General features: G+C 39.7%; 1 protein-coding gene across 1 annotated transcript; it reads right to left on the reverse strand.

The window, feature by feature from the left end:
• Positions 1-1,214: 1,214 nt before the first annotated feature.
• On the reverse strand, positions 1,215-1,892 carry LOC145111997 (uncharacterized). The gene has a single exon (XM_079048215.1). It carries the CDS (start codon positions 1,890-1,892, stop codon positions 1,215-1,217), a length of 678 nt encoding a protein of 225 aa, XP_078904341.1.
• Positions 1,893-21,165: the final 19,273 nt, after the last annotated feature.

Genomic DNA, 21,165 nt, shown 5'->3' on the forward strand with positions numbered 1-21,165 from the left:
AAGATACGTGTTGTGGTGAGTAAGGCAAAATCCCAAAAGGATAAAGGGAGAATAGTCATGCTCATCATGGATCATACCATATCAAGTAAAGTCTTATATTTCCTCTCAGAAACACCATTAAGCTATGGTGTTTTGGGTGGAGTAAGTTGTTAGATAATCCCATAATTTCTAAGATGATCTTGGAACCCTTGGCTCAAGTACTCGTCACCTCTATCTGAATGAAGGATTTTAATTGTTTTGTCGAGTTGATTCTCAACTTCACTTTGAAACAATTTTAAGTTATTCAAATGCTTCATGTTTATGCTTCATCAAATACACATAACCAAATCAACTGAAGTCGTCAGTGAAGGTGATATAATATCTTTCACCATATCTTGACATTGTTTTGAACGGACCACATACATCGGTGTGTATGCGCTTCTTATTTACCACATAAGAAATATTCATATATATCAAATGACTCATTGTCATTTGCGCCCGAAAGTCCACTCTTTTGGAGTTGTGATATGCGCTTCTTATTTATATGCCCAATGCGACAATGCAATAGATATGTTTGGTTAAAACCTTGTTTAATACTTTTCGTGTTAACATGATAAAGGGACTTTTCATTTGAAGTATCATCTAGGTTCAATTCATAAATTCTATTTATTGCTCTAGCCTGAAAATAGAATATTCCATTCAAGAAGGAATCAATATTATCATCAACAAATTTAAAGTCATAACCATATTTCCTTAAACGCGAAACTGAAATAATGTTTCTAGTGATAGAACTAACCAAACACACACTGTTTAATGTGAAGTACAGACCAGATGGTAAGCATAAATCAAAATATCCTAATGCTTGGACTGCAACACAAGCTCCATTGCCAACATGCAAAACCATATCATCTGTCTTTAGTTCCCTACTCTTTCGAAACCCCTACAACAAATTACAAATATGAGTTCCACAGCCAGTATCAAATACACAAGTATTTTAAGAAAAAGTAAATAATCCCATTTCAATCATGAAAATGGATATACATTAAGTGCCTTCCCCGACCTTCTTATTCTTCAACTCAGCAAGGTACTTAGGACAATTCCTTTTCCAATGCCCCACGAAACCACACTTAAAGCATGTGTCGCCTTTAGAAACCTTTTCCTTCTTGTTCGGTGGTGGCTTTTGGGGAGCTTTCTTCCCCTTGCCCATGCTAGCTTGTGGCTTCCCTTTAGAGTTCTTACCTTGTTTCTACTTTTTGATTTTTCCCTTCTGGATCATGAGAACTTGGGGGGTTTTCCTTGGGATGTTTTTTCTCTGTAGTTTTGAGCATCCTGTGCAACTCAGAGATTAGTTTATCCCACCCATTCATGTTGTAGTTCATGATGAAAATATCATAAGACTTAGGCAATGAGTTAAGAATTAAGTTTTTGACCAAGTCTAGTGGATATGGAGAGCCTAATCTATCTAATTGATCCAGATGGCTTTTCATCTTGAGAACACGAGTTCTCACATTCTCAGTTTCCTCCATCTTGCAGGCATGAAGGGCTCGAATAGTTTCAAGTCTTTCAGTCCTAGCATGTTGACCAAACATCTGCATGAGATGTTCAATCATGTCAAAGGCAATGAAGAGATCTAGATCCCATTGAAGATCATGAATCATTATGGAAAGCATAAGGAATGAAACATAAAGTGAATCATTCACATGCTTAAGCCAAGCATCATGTCCAGCCTTTGGGAAAGAAGGTGGTTCTTCCGGGACATGTGATTTAAGGATATAGACTTTGTTTTCTTGCTTTAAAACGATTCTCAGAATTTTGTGCCAATCCAAAAAGTTGGATTGGCCTAGTTTTTCTTTGTCAAGAATTGATCGAATGCTCATTGGGTGGTGGTATGTTACAGTAGTTGGTGGAGCCATCTATAAAATTTTAACAAAGTCTTATTTAGTATTAAATTTTTTAAAAATAATACCCTTTTGTTTCCAAAACCATTATTTATTTAAAGTCTAGGATCCAAGTTACAAATTAAATAAATGGTTAGGTGACCTTTATCCTACTTACTCAATTTTAACAAGGTAAATAGCTTTAATTAATTATCTACTTACTCAATTTTAACAAGGTAAATAGCTTTTTATTAATTACATCACTTGTAATTCCTAGATGTATGAGACCCTTAACAATCTATTTGTTAATTTAACATTTTTTGTCACATCTATGCCTTGGAACACTTTTGCTTAGGTGACCTTTATCACAAGAGGTTTCCGATCAAGTCAATAAAGTAAAGAAATTTGTATAATTGGCCTAGAACTTGGTTATAGAAATTTCAAAAATACTTTGGCCACCAAAAGATAACACAAGTGGTAAGGTGGCATTTATCCCACAAGCATTATACAAATGGTGTGCAAATGTTTCTAAAGTAGGATGACATAGACTTTCCTTTTGAAAAGGGATTTGAATGTTTTATTATTATATTTTAAAACATTTGATATCATGATAATTTCATGCATTGAATTAATCATGGTATCAATTTTCAAAAAATAACATTTAAGGTTCAAATATAAAACTCAGTTTTTATATTTTGACGCGGTTTAATTTTACTGATAATATTATATATTAAGTTCAAGTTTAAGCCATATAATACGTTATTTATTACTTAATAAAAATTCCTTTTACTATTAATATGTTGGAGTTTTAATAAGTCATAAAATCACCATTTTAGATTTATAATTTTACAATTTTACAATTTGATATTCTTAATGATTTAATAAAACCGGTTTTTATTTTAAAGTTATAACTTGTATCATTTTATGTTCTCATTTTGAAAATTGAAAAACAAACTCCATGTGATGTTTGATTTGTCCAAAAAAATACTTTGAGTTTGTGAAAATCTAATGTAACGCCTGTGTTTCTAGGCTAGTCATTAATGTCGATGTAATAGTCTAGGTTAACCTTTGTAACTCATTTTGAAATAATAAGAATGTATTATTTGAGTATTATGTGTTTTATTCTTAATTGTGTTGCTTAATTGAATTAAGAATAAAAATAAGCGTAAAAATAAGATATTAGATAAGCCCGATGTCTATACATGAAGTTGTAGTGGTCGTGGCAAGGTTTCCGAATATATAAAGAATGCCTAAATCCGAGTTATAAAGAAGAAGTTATGACATGTCGAAGTTTCGTGACAGAACCGGTACGAAACTGTGTGACGTAAAATATGAATTTAAGATAGAGCGATATTTAGCCTTAGTGATCTAAACGAAAGTCGTAGAATACGTTAAACCAAGAGCGTGCATAAAAAGGAACGTCTAAATCTGACTTCGTATGAGGAAGTTATGATTTTTCTAAGTTTCAGCTTAGCACTATGCAGCCCGAAGTTCGATTTTGAGATGGAGTGATTTCTAGCCGAAACAATCTAAACGAGAATCGAAGATCTCGTCGATAGTAGTGAAACGGTAAAAAGACAGACGAAAACGGACGTTGGATGAAGAAGTTATGGATTTATAACGAAGTTTTCCTGTCTCGGCCTACTAAAAATAATATAATAAAAATAAAATCAAAATTAGCCGACGGAGTCTAAATGAAAGTTGTAGAGCATAGTCTCACCTACGTCTGGATATAAAGAACGTCAAAAACAGAGCTAGTATGCAAAAGATATGAATTTCTGAAGTTTGGGGCGCGAACCCCCATGGTTGTGTCAGAGCTCACGACGTGAGCATAGTGCTCACGACGTGAGCGGGTAGATTTGACCCTTCAGATCCTGCACACACAACTTGCAATGATGAAAGCAGTGACGACTAAGCTCACGACGTGATCACTTGAATCTCACGATGTGAGAACAGAAAAATGGCCCTACAAATGGAAGTTGAAGGCCAGCCGAGTTTTGTTGCTCATTTCTTTCCTATCACTTCTTATTCTCTCGTTTTACGTGCAAATTATACCCCCGAAGCCCCGGTATCATCCCGAGACCCGAAGCGAGTCCCGAAGCTCCGAAGATCCCGAGAAGAAAAGAGTATCCGAGCCGAAGCTCTGCCCGCGAGAAGCCCGGTGTGTGAAGATCTCCCGGTTTCACCGAAGAATACTGCTTTTGGAGTCGTAGTGCTGTCCGATAATCATCTTATCAAGTGAGTGTATATTCCTTTTCTTCTAACACATAGATACGAAGTATTATCTACAAAATACGTGTTATGTGTTTGTATATTATTTGCTTATTTGAAATAATTGTTGAATGAATGATTTGTACATGTTTTAAGCTGTATATAAATGTATATATTTTTATCTACTAATATGTTGGGTAGAACATGGGTAGACAGTTGTTGTGTGATGAAATAAAATTATGAGAGGCCTCGATGTTGTTCTCGATCTAGTCATCTAGCGGAGTATGGATGACGACCACTGACTCTTTCTAGACTGTCTAGTGGAACGCTGGCAGGTTCATAACCTGTAGGTGTTGTGAACGATGTGTTCACCGGTGTACTCTATCCCGCTCATGGTTGCCTTTAGGACATCTATTGTTGAGGAAACCCCTTTGCAGTAATGTCCATCCCGATGAAAATCCTAGATTAGGTCCCTTGAGATATATGTTGTTTTAGGGACGTAAAGTGAGGATAACGGGAATGGGTAATCGGGTTATTGTTGGTTGGTGAAGTTAAATATAATTATTTATTGTGGGTTGAAAACCCTATATGCTCACCAGGCTCCCAAGCCTGACCCACTCAGTTTTATTTGTATTATAGGTAGTAGCGCGAGAGCATAAGATGGATGAATCATCAAGTTATTTTGTTTATAGGCCTGTAGTTGTATATAACTGTTGTAAGGCTTATAATGTGTTCTTTATGCTTTTGTGTCTGTATCGGAACACTTATATAAAGAAAATACATTTCTTTATGAAATGCTTTGATAAATTTTTTTTATCATATTTTGTTTTGGGAACAAATTCCACAACTCTTTTAAATCAATGGATTTACTCTGAAATTATTTTAAAAACATAAATTAAACCGGTCTTTTCTGGTCGTGAATTTGGGGATGTCACATCTAATTTATCAACCACACAAAATATTTGCATAAAAATAAACAACACAAACATGCATTTGACATCAACAAGCCTTAAACTAGATAACCCTTTTGTGAGCCAATAAAAAAGTGTTAAGTTTTCGGGAAAAAGGGACCAAATATTACAACTTGTTCTTCATGTGATCTTCAAGCTCCCACTTGCAACAACAACCAACTTTGTTGCAATTTTATAAAAACTTTATAACAATTATGAACTTTTATACAATCTTTATAAATCTGTGGCCTCATCTTGATATCTTCAAAAATGGCCTCCATCTTCATCTTGTTACATTTTTATAAAATAAATCTAGTCTAAAACAAATCTATTACGTAAAAATAACAAGAATAAAAACTAGCTACTTTTATTATATACTTTATGAATAAAAGAATATTACAAACCATTTTTAACCAAATCACACAAATGGTCCAAGACTTGTTTGTGCACTCTAAAATACATATAAACATAAAATAGACTTTGTTTTTCTAAGACAACGTTAGGTGACAAAAAATGAATGTATGTTTTTGTCATATAAAAAAAATTAAGAAGTTGTCAAAGAACATATGTATGAACTTTTTTTAAACAAAACCAAGTTATCCATATTCTCCAAAAACTAAGATTTCCAAAAATCATAAAATCTAACCAAACTTGCAAGGTGTCTCTGATAACAATTGTTGGGTTTTAGTTCAAAAATAGTTTCATAAAATCATAAAATGGCAAACAAATACTTAAGTTTTCGAACATAATAAAAAAGTTACAACCCACCAAAGATCATCTTGCAAGTTGTAGAAAGATAAAAACACAACCATAGAGGATATGAAGAAATAACAACCTTTGTTATTCTTTGGGTCCTCAATGGGGGACTTGAAGTTGATGAAGTATGTGGAACCTTTGAGACACGAACAAAATGGAAACTTTGAGTTCAAGATGCTAGTATTTTTGGTTAACTCTTAAGCTTGGAAGCAAATACCCAAGTATTACTTCCAAGAGAGAAAAAACAAGTACTATTCAAACACTTTTGAAAGCACCATATGGACAGAGCATGCGAGAGGGAAAAGCTACGATTTTTGTACTTAATAATGAAAAAAATGAAAGCCTTTTCATATCTAGTTAAAGTGGAAAGGTCCTTAACCATTAAGCCCTTATGACACAAGACAAGGATGTTCCCCATGCAATCCATGCTTGTTTCTTTTAATTAAACAATTCAAAAGTCCATACTCTTCCAATAAAACAGAACCTAAAGTTTTGTTTATAAAAGAAGTCAACATTTTTTTGTAAATCTCATAACTAGTTTATAAGAGTTAGACTTTAACTTTTTGGTAAAAGACAAAAGAATTAATCTAGTCCAAAATGTAGTACATGACTAATTAGTTAATGCCTTATGAATTAATGTGTTACTTGCAATTATAAAATAATTATTTCCATGAAATAAATATTTTCCCAATTTATTTATAAGAGTTTACTGAATATTTATTAAAATCAATTTCTAATAAATAATTAATTGTATCAAGTTGATGTTAGTGTGACCCATATCATCATATGTTATTTAGCAATATCATTATAATATGACTCTGAGTGGACTTGGGAGCCCGAGGAAGATATGCGCGAGCACTACCGATATTTGTTTACTATTGTGGATTTTGAGGACGAAATATGATTCTGTTAGGGGAGTATTGTAACAACCAATCCATGTATGAGTTTATTCTTAGTATATCTAAGTTTAAAGGTTGGTTTTTGTGTTTTATCCCCTCCCCCGGCGTGGTGGGTGACACGTCACCACGTCGTGGCTTTCATTAAAGGTTGCAGTGCGGCGCCACAATGGGATCAAAATCGTAGGACTCAGATCTTGAGTCATATTTAAAGAAGATGGGGATAGGGTTTCCTCCAACCCCTGACTCCATCTCCTCTAGAAAGATACCCATCAAACCCTAGCCTCCATTGTTGAGTTTTGAGCTTTTGACCTTGTTTGTGTGAAGTTTAATGTAGAAGAAGCTTCCTCTTGGTGTAAGGAAGGAAAGTTGCAGCTTAGATCCAACATTTTTAATAAGTTTCTTGTCCATTTGTGGTATAAAGCTCCAAATTCATCATAATTTCATTATATCTAGTTTATGGCACTTTTATGATCTTTTTGTCCCAAAAAATCTATGTTCCTCGAGTTGGAGTGAACTCTAGAACCTTCAGTACATTTATTGGCTACAACACTTGTGTGATTGAAGAAAAAGGTGTTTACATGAGATATCCTTGAATCCATGCGATTGGTATAATCATTTTGGACTTAGAGTTTTAGATCTTGACATATTAGCATCCATTAAGACCTTTAGAAGAATCAGATGTGAGCTCTTGAGCTTTGGAGATTAAGATTTAAATGCATAACCCATTAAGCTATTGTGCTCTCTGGCCACGGTATGGTGATGTGTAGACCAAGGTGTGGCGTCATATCGAAACTCTTATTGAAGGTCAGAGACACAAAAGACCGACTCGCACACGAGTTAAAAAGCACAAGATCATGCAATTAATTCTCTAAGAAAGTACCTAACAGAAATACAATCATAAGCATGCAATAAAATAACTAGACAGAATAATAAATGAGAACATACCAGTAACGATGTCAGGCGCCGCCTGGCCTCCTCTGTGGTGAGCTAAAAAGACTGACCCATGGCCTTCGGGGCCTCATCTCCCCCTTTCCATCCATCTGTAATCCTCAAAGTAGTTGGGGTTGGTGCGTGTACGGGCCTAGGAGCAAGCAAAGGATATTGGGCCTTCATATGGCCCACCTGATCACAATGATAACAAATCATGGTACTCAATAGCGGAGCCTGCTGCCGACAATCCCTCACAAAAATGCCCCTCTTTGCCACATTTGTGGCACCCAGTAGCTGATCTACATGTTCCCTCATGCGCCTTCCTGTACTTGCCACAATTGCGACCAATTTATCCTCTAGATCGTGAATCAGTGGGATTGAATTGCTTCGCTATCGGCTATGACTGAGCTGGGGTCTTCCTTTTTTCTTTTGCCTGGTTCTCAATCCCAATCTCTCTCTTCCAAGCGAAAGACTGCAACTTGGAAAGGGAACCATACTGTTGGGTTGAAACAAACTCACGGGTCTTCGCCTTGAGCATGCTCAAGTAGCAGGACATCTGGACTTGCTCCTAAGCAGCATACTCGAGGCAGAAAAGGGCTCTCTCTGTAAACATATTGGTCATATTTGATACCGACTCTGTTGTGTGCTTCAGTGACATATACTCCTGGCCTAATCTCTCCCTATCAACCAACGACGCATACTCAATACAAAGCATCTCTTAAAACTACTCCTATGTCACCGCGGCTTTCTTTGTAGGAGAATAAGCACCAATCACTAGCCTCCACCAGTTCTACGCCCCCAAATGAAGAAGGTTGAGGGCGAACATGACCTTCTGTTCCTCCCGACACGAACAAGTGAAGAAACAGCCATCCGCGTCAGATAACCATTGCATAGCAACAATCGGGTCCTTAACCCCTTCAAACTACGGGGGTTTCGTATTGCTGAAGTCCCGGTAGTGAAATGAGCCTCTCCTCTGAACCTCCGCAGCAGCAACAACTCTGGTAGCTCCAACAGCAGCAGCCTCGGTCACGTTAGCGTATCTCTCATCAAAAAGATTAATCATCATGGTCTTAATAGACCCAAACCTCCGGGATTCCCTCCCTAACAGCCATGGTCACCTAAGTGGTGATCATCTCACGGATCTCCTTATTTGTCAATCCTAGCCTCTCTGGGCTGCCAGCTCCTGATCCATAACCTCTAGTGATCGGCATACTGAAAACAAATAGGAATACATCAGTAAAGCTACAATTCATACTTTTACGACATTACAGAAAGATGAACCCTCGGGGTTCGTGACTTCCTTGCTACGCGTACGGGTCCTATGCTTCTAATAGTACAGGCCCATACTACCTTCCACACCTACCAGTATTTGTCTCAAGGGGTCGTCACGTACCACTCGGCCACAAGGCCCAACATCTAGAATACACATACATCTAATACATATTCCCTCAACAGTGGCTAATCCTTCTGTAACATCCAAAAATCCAAGACCAAAAATTTTATTTTTAACTTAATAATTCATAAACCAGATTATTGAAAACATCATCAAGGTTATCCCATATTATAAAAAACCCATAAGTCATATCTCTCAAAAACATGTCATAGAATAATAATGTCAGACTACAAATCCCAAGAATATCATGATGCAGAAAATCATGGTGTGATGCGCTGCAGTCATGCCAGTTCCTTTCCTTTCGAAGAAGAAGTAACTAAAACCAAAACTGTAAACTGTAACCACGAAGCTTAGTGATTTCACCCATCATACCACATAAACATATACTGTCAGGCATATCTAGGTGCCCGACCTACCCTACTGAGCATACCTAGGTGCTCAACCTACCCATGTTATGCATACCGGGGTGGCCAACCTACCCCTGTCAGACATATCGGGCTATCCGACCTACCCCTGTCAGGCATATCTGCGTGCCTAGCCTACCCTTCGGTTTATCTCAACCGGTTACAGGGACTAATTCACCCCTACCACTACCATATAATAACATATCATACACATACTGCTAGGCATATCTGGGTACTGTCTACCCCTTCGGTTTCTTTTTACCGGTAACTGGGGACAATTTCACCCCTACTATCACTATCACATAATATCATAGCATACTAGCACATAAAGCATAACAGATGGTGGCATACCAGATAATTATCACAAAGACAATCACCTCTACTATAAGCACCTACTAGTGGGCCGACATTGGTGCCTTAGACCCACTTCTACTGGAACGTAACTCACCTCGATAACTGGAAGTAGCTGCAAAAACTCCGGCTCCGGATATCACCCGACTCAAACCCCTATACATAGAAGATTTCCTTTAATTCCCTTTTCCATACTCATTACCCCTTAAGGGTCAACTTTAGTCAAAGTCCAAGTCAAAGTCAACATTCTGGTCAAAATCAACGTGCTGGTCAAAGTCAACATTATGGGCAGACTTAACTCGCTGAGTTGGTCCATCAACTCGCCGAGTTCCATAATCATAAAACCTTGAAACTACGATCCAACCCGTCGATTTCTTTCACAACTCATCAAGTTCCTCCTATCAACAAAATCGGGACACCCCGACCCAACTCGTCGAGTTCCGCTATGAACTCGTCAACTTCTTCAGTCTGTTAAGCCTTTCGTAATGGATTAAGCTCCTATTCTTCAAATATAAGCTCCACATTCCACATATACACTGAAATTGTCCTTTTAAGGGTAAAGTTTCCAACTTTAACTGTTAATACCCTTACTTAATGGATCTAGCTCAAACCTTAACTCTTTAGGACCTAGATCTTGGTCCACAAGCCATCAATACTCCAAACAAAGGCATATACACAGAGATCTGAACCCTAGATACTTCAGAAATACGTAAAGCTTCTAACTTTCCTTCCATGCATGGCCTTTTGGAGCTTAAAAGGCCAAAATGACGTCCTAAAGCTTGCATGGGGCTTCAATGGCCATAAGTTTTTCCCCTTTATGCCATGAAATCCCTCCATGATTCAAGATCCGAAGGTATACTCACTTCGGACGTCCATTTCCCAAGGATCATGCTTCTTGGACCAAAAACTCAATAAAGTGGTAATAAGGAGATCTAAGAATTCACTACGCAAGTTTGAGACTTGCTTACCAGAAAATGATGAGAATGAAGTGGTGTCTCTGGATCTACTAGCTTCTTCTTGAATCCCCAAGCTTCTCCTTCCTTCATAAATTTCAACACACACAAAACTCACTCAAAATAAATCACAAGCTCATACAATGCCTTAGGGTTTCGCGATTTAGGGTTTGAGGACTTGGAGATTGTAAATGAGGCCAGCCTTTGGAGGTTAAGGTGATTAAATAGGGTGCAAAACCCTGAAAATTAGGGTTTCATCCTGCCAGTCCTACTCGTCGAGATGAGGCTCCCAGCTCGTCGAGTAGACTTCACAACCTGTGTCCCAAATCCATCTCTACTCAACTAGTTTGGGGCCTCCAACTCGTCGAGTTTCTGAACTAAAATGAATGAGTTAAGAATTAAATACATTCCAGGAACCAGACGTTACACCTTCCTCACGCTGGCCTGCTACAATACATACTCACTCATGAAACATCCACCAACCCTACAGCCGCCCGTGCATGCTAAACATACAGAACACTGGATTCGATAGACAGTTGAATATTTCATTCTACCCTAAGCCCGCAACCAGACGAGGAATAGGAAATAAGGCTAAATCAAACATTCTCGTGCTACAAAACCTTAATTATGTATAATTATGACGCACACACTAAGAAACCACAGTAATAATATATGCTCCATCTAGCATAGCAAGAAACTCTCCTAGGCTATCAGGCATCATACAACAAGTTATTCTATCATGTAATTACTGAAGATCCTTAGCTTACTTACTAGCATTAATTTCTATCAATACACAAAACAAGTGTGGGTATCATGGGGAATCACTTTCCTTAGCTCACACTAATTGTACAAATTGCATCCTTCTAGTCGGTTCTTTTATGGTTAAATTTTTTAAAAACATTTTGTAGATTCTTAGTTTGCGTCTTGAATCATACAAGTGTTCATCCAATTCTCTCAAACTAGGGCTCTGATACCAACTTCTAACATCCCAAAAATCAAAGAAATTTTTTTCATTTTTAAAACCATTCCAAAATCGATAATTTAAACGAAAACATAGTTTCCAAACACCATAATCATGAATCAGAGTATCCCAAAATCATAAGTCACATAAATATCCAGTATGATGTTCACAATCAAGCCTTCACGTTGACCCTTTCCTTTGAAGTACCTGAAACCATAAAATCAAACTGTAAGCTAAAGCTTAATGAGTTTCCCCAAAGTACCCCACACGACCAAACAGATAACAACATGCCTACATGAGCCTTCAGCCTGACTGGACCACCTCACAAGTCCTATAGCATATTTGGACCGCTCTCCAGGCCTTCGGCCTATTTTTCCTACCTCGCAAGGCCTATAGCCTATCCAGATCGCCCCGGGTATCTTGGCCTTCAGCACAAAGAAGGACCACCTCAACCCAACCAAAACAATAACATGTCGACATATACAATAACAATCTACAACCAGAAAGTACAGGTAAGCATGCAGATCAACCAGTATAACATATAACCAGCGAATATAGGTAATCATACAAATCTACCAGTCTAAAATATATCCAACATAACATCATCATATATACTAGGATACGTAACCTAGTGGGCGAACATTGGTGCCTTTGACCCATAAGTACATTAGGGAAAACCCACCTCTCAGTCTGAAAGCTAGCTGAACTGATCACTGCTCTAAATATTGTCTCTATATGTCACATATACAATAAATAGGGACCCAATCTCAATCTACTCTTCAAATTATCCCAAATGACCTAAAGTCAAACTTGTTCAAAATCAACGGTCAACGGTCAAAATTAATCGATCAACATACAGACCAAGTATGCTATGCGTACTCCAACTCTACACCCTGCATATAGTGTGGTGTGGCTTTTATGGAACAATACAGGGGTATGTGTTGCGTACCCATATGTATGCCCTACGTACTCATGTTGAAACCAATCATCCCATTAAGTGCTTACTATAGAAAGGCACCAGGTCTAATTCTCAGATCTGATCTAAATAAGTGTCCTAAGTGATAAATTTCCAAACTTTATGCACTTGCATGGCTAATCAAGGATCAAGAGCAAGCCCTAATCTCATAACAACATCTAAGGATCTCAAACTCATGCATTACTGGTTGGAAATGGCCAAGACACCATTTTTGTGACTTAATGACCTTAAATACCACTAGAAATGCAATCAATAAAGTCTATATTCGATCATACTCAATGGGACCAAAATAATGGGACAAAATGGCATAACTTCGACATCTAAGCTAGATCTATCAACGAAGGCATAAAGGTACAAAATTTATACCTTTTGGAGATGAATGGGGGAGAAGAACTTCCAGATCCAAGGTTCATTCAAGCTTCCAAGCACCACCACCACCTTCTTCTATCTTCAAAGGCACCTAAAGCACACTTTTAACCTCACAATGCGCTAATATGGGATTAGGGTTTCAAGGGATTCGTTTTGAGAAATGGAGGCTGAGAATGGAAAGGGTTCATGAAGATTAAGGTTGTTGAATAAAGCTAATAACCTCATATTTAGGGTTTGGACTATTTTCGTGTACGCCCTACGTACTCCTATATACACCCCCATATAGTTCAATAAAGGCTCGCCAACTTTTCCCCATCTACGCAACGCGTAGAGGCTATCTACACTCTTTGTAGATCGAAGCTCATTATTTACACTTAACAAATATATATCAATGAAATACCTGTAAGGACTGGGTGTTACATCCACTAACTCAGTAATGTAACCGTATGTACCCTATGTTCAATTAAACTTTCATTACACATACACTGAAAACGTAAGTGTGGCTATATACATATCATCCCACTTTTTTGGTGTAACAAAATCAGAGTTCTGTTCTACTGATTGTTACATATTGTTTAATAACTATGATCATATCATTAAGGAATTATTATAAAAAAATGTTGTTTGAGGGTAATATAGTCATTTTGCATAATCAGTCACATTCAAAATCAAACAACAAGTTCCAGTCAAAGTTAACTCAGTTGGAACTTCTAACCCAACCAACTTCTAACCTACTTAACAACTATCAAACGACCCTTTACTTGTTGATAGAGTATCACGTTTTGAAGATAGAGAAAATATGGTTGATTAACTGGTGCTTCTACGTATCAAATAATGAATCAAATATTTTGATAAATCTCATGAAAATGATCAAGAGCAATTGGTGAAACAAGGTGATGAATCGGATGAACAGATGAGGTGTGCTCAAGGAGATGGATGAAAACATGACATTATTTTAAAAGGAAATGGGTAAGTTGATAATTCAGTGTCACCGAGCATATAATAGAACCTATATAGAAATCTGCAAAGAAATCAATGATTTGAAGAAATCAAACCATCTCCTTCTGCAGGTTCTTACCAAAGTGGTAACTGAAGCAACTAGTTTGTTGATACATTTGGATGGTTGGACCAAAATGATTGCATAGGGTATTTTCTAAAATTGCGGCCTTATAAAAAAATGTTGGTTAAATGTAGGGTGTGTGTAGCGTGACAAGCTTTGGTTAAGACCTAACGCGAATAAGGTGAGTTTCGTGTGAATTTTGGGGTTGCTTGCATGAAAAGTTGTTTCTAATTTATTTGCAATTACATGTTATCGTTTTTATTGCTATAAATATTTATGTGGACTTTTTGAACTATTTCATGTAAAGGGTGAAAAGGGTGGGTGACACATTATAGGGAACAGGTGTATTAATTACAAGGTTTTATTATTAGCTGTTGTATAGGGTGTGACTATGCGACAGAGAGCTTATGCTCTGATTAACTATTCGTAAGCATATTTTGTGTGCCCGACGGAGGGACTCGTTCCCTAGAAATGAAAGTAGTCCCGTAATTATATCACCAAGGGTGGAAATAAAATGAAAAGGATTATATTGACAAATTGTTGCATTGTTTTTATTTTATTGACGTCAATGTGCATAAAAACCACGAACTCACTAGGCCCTAGGCTTACCCATTAGAAACTTTAAATGTGCGTAACCCATGAAATAATGTAGCGAGTGGCAGCGGGAAGGGAAAGGATAAGACTCAGACTTGAAGATGACAAAAAGTTTTGAAGAAGACATAACTCTCCATTTGCTTCAGCTATTATTAATAATTATGATATTAATATTTGGATTTTCGGATAATAGAGGTTATTGGGACCATGTTAAGATAAATTTTGTATTTGAAATTTGGGGTGTTGCAACAATGTAAACGAGAATTGATGTAACGTCCGGTTCCTCGTATGTATTTAATTCACAAATTTATTGGTTTTTGTATAGAAACTCGACGAGTTGGAGGCCCCAAACTCGTCGAGTAGGGACAGAAATTGGACGCAGAATGGGATGTCTATTCGACGAGTTGAAAGCCTCAACTCGACAAGTAGGATTGGCAAAATGAAACCCTAATTTTTAGGGTTTTGCACCCTATTTAAACACCTTAACCTCCAGAGGATGGCCTCATTTAAAGCCTCCATCATCCCAAACCCTAGCTACGAAACCCTAATACACTTTTGAGAGTTTTGAGCCATTCTTGGTGTATTCTTGTGGTTTTGAAGAAGAAGATACTTGAAGAAGGAGCAAGGATGTGTTGGAGAAGAGTAGATCCAGAAGTCTAGCTTCATTTCTGGTTCATCAGAGGTATAAAGCTCCTTTCTTGTCTATAATATGCTTAGATCTAGTTTTAGGGCATTTTCTCCATATTTTGGTCCAAGTAGAATGGTCCTTGGGAAATGGACGTCCCAAGTGAGTATACTGCTAGATCTAGGGATTTGAAGGGCTTTCATGGCATAAAGGTGCAAAATTTATGGCCAATGAAGCCCCATGCAAGCTTTAGGATGTCATTTTGGCCTTTTAAGCTCCAAAAGGCGATGCATGGAGAGAAAGTCAGAGACTTTACATGTTCATGTAGGGTCTAGGGTCTTGATCCATTATGGATGGATATTAACGGGTAACCTTAAAAGGACATTTTCAGTATGTATATGAAGTATGGAGCTTAGATCTAAAGGATTGGAGCTTAATCCATTAGGAAGGGCTTAAGTGACTGAAGAACTAGACGAGTTCATAGCAGAACTCGACGAGTTGCGTCGGGGTGTCCTGATTCTGTTGATAGGAGACACTTGACGAGTTAGATCGCGATTTCAGGGTTTATGATTTATGGAACTCGGCGAGTTGATGGACCAACTCGGCTAGTTGAGTCAACCCAGCACGTTGACTTTGACCAGAATGTTGACTTTGACTTGGACTTTGACCAAAGTTGACCCTTAAGGGGTTATGAGTATGAAGAGGGAATTAAAAGAAATCTTCTATGTATAGGGGCTTGAGTCGGGTGATATCTAGAGCCGGAGTTTTTGCAGCTGCTTCTAGTTATCAAGGTGAGTTACCTTCCTATAGGAGTGGGTCTAAGGCACCAATGTCGGCCCACTAGTAGGTGATTATAGTAGAGATGATTATATTTGTGATAATTGTCTGGTGTGCCACTATCTGTTATGCTTTATGTGCTAGTATGCTATGATATTATGTGATAGTGGTAGGAGGGGTAGGATAGACCCCGTTACCGGTCAAAAGTACCGAAGGGGTAGGCCAACACCCTGATATGCTAGGCGGTATGTGACTTATGTGTTTATGTACTAGATTGATATATGGTTGTAGTAGGGGTGAAATAGTCCCCGTTGCCGGTCGAAAGGACCGAAGGGGTAGGCTAGCATCCTGATATGCTAGGCAGTTACCGGTCCAAAGGACTGAAGGGATAGGCCAACACCCTGATATGCTAGGCAGTTATCGGTTGAAAGAGACCGAAGGGGTAGGCCAACACCCTGATATGCTAGGCAGTTACCGGTTGAAAGAGACCGAAGGTGTAGGCTAGCACCCGAATATACTAAGTAGTATGTGTATTGTATGGTAAGTGGTATGATGGGGGAACTCACTAAGCTTTGTGCTTACGGTTTACAGTTTTAGTTTCGGGTAGTTCCTCTTCGAACGGAAAGGAGTCGGCATGATCGCAGCGCATCATACCACGATTATCCGCATTATGATGTTCTTGGGATTTATACTCTGGTATTATTATCCTATCACATGTTTTTGAGACATATGACTTATAAGTTTTTATGATATGAGATAACCTTGATGATGTTTTCAATAATCTGTTTTATGAATTGTCAAATTAAACATGAAATTTTTGGCTATGAATTTTAGGATGTTACAAGTTGGTATCAGTGCCTTGGTTTGAGGGATTCGGAAACACCTTCGGGGGTGTCTAGACTCAAATCGAGGGTTTGAAAGATTTTTACAAGAAAATAATTTTTCTAAAATTTAAAATAAATAGTTTTTGATAAAGAACAATGAGTGTGATGTGTGCAATCAGCCGAGCTCAAGTAAGTTTTCCCCAAGATACCGATGCATCTTTGTTATGTTATATGATATGATTATGAATATTGCATCCGAGATTAGGGCTGGGGATCTAGGAAGGATGCCTTATATGCCTGTTATATGTGTATGAGAACCGCATGCTAGATTAGGACAGAGGATCTAGGAAGATGCCTTATGTTCCTGTTTTATGTGCTTATCGAACTACATGATAGTACTGATTAGTTAGTGATATGATAGACTGATCAGGGTATGCTTGGTCTTGGTTACTCAATGCCCGAATGCTACTTGATTTGTGCTTTTAGGAGTCCTTGTTATCTTTAATTAACTAATAAACAAATACGTTAAGTTACATATTACGAGGACTAAATAATTTAAGAAGGTTAAGTTTAACCCTATTTCGCAGCTCTCGTCTGAGGACTAAATAATTTAAGAAGGTTAAGGTAGAACCTCTTATTTGAAGAATTATCTGGTCTTAGTAATACGTAATTGTATTCACGAGCTAGTTAGGGAGAGATAGCAGGGATTTCTTATGCAGCTGATGGTGGAGAGTGGGTCGGAGATCACCCTAGGGTAAGCCTAGGATGAGATTAGCATGGAGAGAAATAGTAGTAGAAGGGACTTGGTGAAGTCAAGGCAATCCTTGAGGAAAGTACGGATAGATGTGGAAGGTAGCATGGGCCTGTACTACTGAAAGAAAAGGATCCGTACTCGAGTCAAGTAGGGAAGAGATAGAACTAGGGAACTTGTGATGTGTGTGAGACCTATCGAGGTTATGTATGACCGTGAAGATTATGTGTTTTGTTTCAGAATGCTGGTGACACGTCATGGAGCGGGAGGTTCAGGGTCTGGGTCAGGTTCGGGTTCAGGTTCCGAGCCAAATGATGACGGATTGCGCGAGTTCATTACATCCGAGATTATGAGAGGCATCCTTCAGTTGACCCCAGTGATTTTCGGGTCGATCTAGGAAGGTATCATTAAGCTGATGGAGGATCGCCTTAGGGCATTCAGGAGCGACATGGAACTAAGCCATTCAGGGACTCGCACACTCTCCTTCAAGGATTTCAGGGGATGTGGTGTGCCAGAATTCTACGGGGTGACGGACCCCATTGTGGGTAGGAGATGGATTGCAGACATCGAGTCTGCACAGTTGACGAGATTCTGCCCTGAAGGGTCGAAGGTCAGGCATGCTGGTGGTTGTTTGAGAGATAAAGCTAGAGACTGGTGGGAGGAAGTCAGTGACACGTTGGGAGCCCTTGCCGTTGAGACTATGACCTGGTTGGACTTTGTGACCAGATTCTGGGCTAAGTTTGCACCGGCTGTGGAGATTCAGTAGTTGGCCAGGGAGTTCTTGGATATGAGACAAACTACCGAGACTGTGGTGGAGATTACTGCCAAGTCTAGGGAGATACTGGTGCCTCACTATGCGGGTGATGAGGAGATGAAGAAAATCCAATACCATGACATGTTGAGAGCTGACATTCGGAAACATGTCAGCTACTCGGCTTGCCCGACTTTGGATGACATGATAGCCAGGGCGAGAGAGAGGGAGATTGATATAGAGCACATCAGGAAGAGGAAGGTGGAGGCTGGGTAGACGACTGGGGTTTCTGAGAAGAAACCCAAGGGATTCGACTCAAGGTCGAAGGGCCAGCAGGGCCGAAGCCACTGTGGAAAATGCGGCAAGACGTATGAGGGAGTTTGCAGATTGGGGGCATCTGGCTGCTATAAGTGCGGCAAGCTTGGGCACTTTAGGAAGGATTGTACTGCCCCTACCCCCACCTTTCAGACATCATACATGATTTGCTTCCATTGCAATCAGAAGGGACATAAAAAGCCCAACTACCTGAGATTGACATCAGGAGCGCTAGTGGAGGCGCCAACTCCAGCGACCATGCAGATCATGGATGGCCGATAGGGCAAGTCAGATGCTCCAGTGGTGAGGAGCCGAGCCTTCCAGCTGACTTCTGATGAGGTGCGTGCCACATCGGATGTGGTGACTGGTATGTTTCTTCTCCCTATCTTTCATTATATTTCAGTTTTGATATTCATGTTCCATGTATTCTGTTTTAGGATCGTTCCATGTGAACGGTTTCCCAGTGTTGGTGTTATTTGACTCGGGAGCTACCCGATCTTTCGTTTCTCTTGCACTCAGCAAGAGGTTTGTCGAGTCTACGAGCAGGTTGGATTGTCTTTTATAGGTCGAGATTGCGGACGACTGATCCGTTCGAGCGTTAGAGGTTTACAGAGATTGTGTCTTGAGGATATATGACGAGCGGCATCTCGTGGATTTGGTTCCCATTCCTTTGAGGGGGAATAAGGTTATCATAGGCATGGATTGGTTGAGCCCTAATAGGGCGGTGATCGACTTTGAGCAGCAGTTGGTTCGTTTCTGGATCCCATGTGGGGGAGAGTTGGTGATTCATGGCAGGAGACCGCAGCGCGGGCCGACTTTGTGTTCAGGAGTGAGGGCTAGGCGCTACCTTTAGCAGAGTTGCGTAGGTTATGTCGCATATGTCATGGATACCCGGGAGGAGGGTAAGTCGACCTTGAGCGATGTGACAGTTGTTTCTGGAGTACCTAGATGTGTTCCCAGAGGGGTTTCCTGGGATACCGCTGGAGAGACAGGTGGAGTTCCGGATTGAACTAGTTCCAGGTGTGGCACCGATAGCCAAGGCACCATATCTGTTGGCTCCTCCCGAGATACAGGAGTTGTCTACACAGCTGTAGGAGCTGTTAGACAAGGTATTTATCCGACCGAGTAATTCGCCGTGGGAGCCCCGATTCTGTTTGTGAAGAAGAAGGACGGGTCCCACTGGATGTGTATAGACTACCGGGAGTTAAATAAGGTAACGGTGAAGAACCGTTACCTACTCCTGAGGATTGACTATCTCTTCGATCAGCTTCAGGTGGCATCTTGGTTTTCCAATATCAATTTATGTTCAGGCTATCACCAGATGAAAGTCAGAGATGAGGATGTACAGAATACTGATTTCCAGACTCGCTACGGTCATTACGAGTTCGTGGTGATGCCCTTTTGGCTTACCAATGCTCCTGCCATGTTCATGGACCTCATGAACGGCGTATGCAGACCGATGTTGGATCGGTCTGTGATAGTCTTTATTGACGACATCTTGGTTTACTCCAAGACGTAGGAGCAACATGAGGAGCACTTGTGATAGGTTTTGGATACCCTAAGGAGGGAGAGCTTGTAATCCAAGTTCTCCAAGTGTGAGTTCTGGTTTCGCAAGGTGTAGTTTCTAGGACACCTTGTCAACCAGAAGGGTATTCTAGTCGACCTGCCCAAAGTGGAGGTCTTGATGAGATAGGAGGTTCCGAAGTCTCCATCTGAGATTCGGAGTTTCCTCAGTTTAGCAGACTATTATCGAAGATTTCATAGACGATTTCTCCAAGATAGCGGTACCCCTGACCCGGCTGACGAAGAAGGCTGTTGATTTTCGATAGGGGCCTAAGCAGCAGGCAGCGTTCGAGACTTTGGGGCAGAGTGAGTGTATCATGCGTCATATTTCCTCCTCCAACTAATATAATCGCGGGCTATTGACACTCCATCGTAGAGTATGGGTTCCATATCATGGAGGTGTGTGCCAGGTTCTGATGGGGGAGGCGCACAAATCCAGATTTTCTATCCATCTCGGGACGACGAAGATGTATAGATATCCATGTCCTGAATACTGGTGGCCCTGCATGAAGTAGGATGTAGCCTGGTACGTCGAGAGATGCTTGACCTGCAGGAAGGTCAAGGCCGAACACCGGAGACCTCATGGAAAGACGCGGCCGTTGGATATCCCTGTGTGGAAATGGGAGGATATTACTATGGATTTAATCACGATGCTCCCCAGTACTGCACGGGGAGTGGATTCAATTTGGGTCATCATGGATCGGTTGACCAAGAGTTCCCATTGCATTCCGATTCAGGAGAGTATTTCGGCCGAGAAGCTGGCCAACATCTACATCAGAGAGGTGAGAGGTAGTAGCTCGTCACGGGGTGCCGGTTTCCATGATTTCCAACCAAGATGTACGGTTCACTTCCAGATTCTGGAAGAAATTTCATGATGAGTTGGGTACTCGTTTTCA

This window comes from Lactuca virosa, chromosome 5, assembly GCF_052849685.1.
Source record: "Lactuca virosa cultivar CGN04683 chromosome 5, Lactuca_virosa_CGN04683_v6, whole genome shotgun sequence".
Classification (NCBI taxonomy): domain Eukaryota; kingdom Viridiplantae; phylum Streptophyta; class Magnoliopsida; order Asterales; family Asteraceae; genus Lactuca; species Lactuca virosa.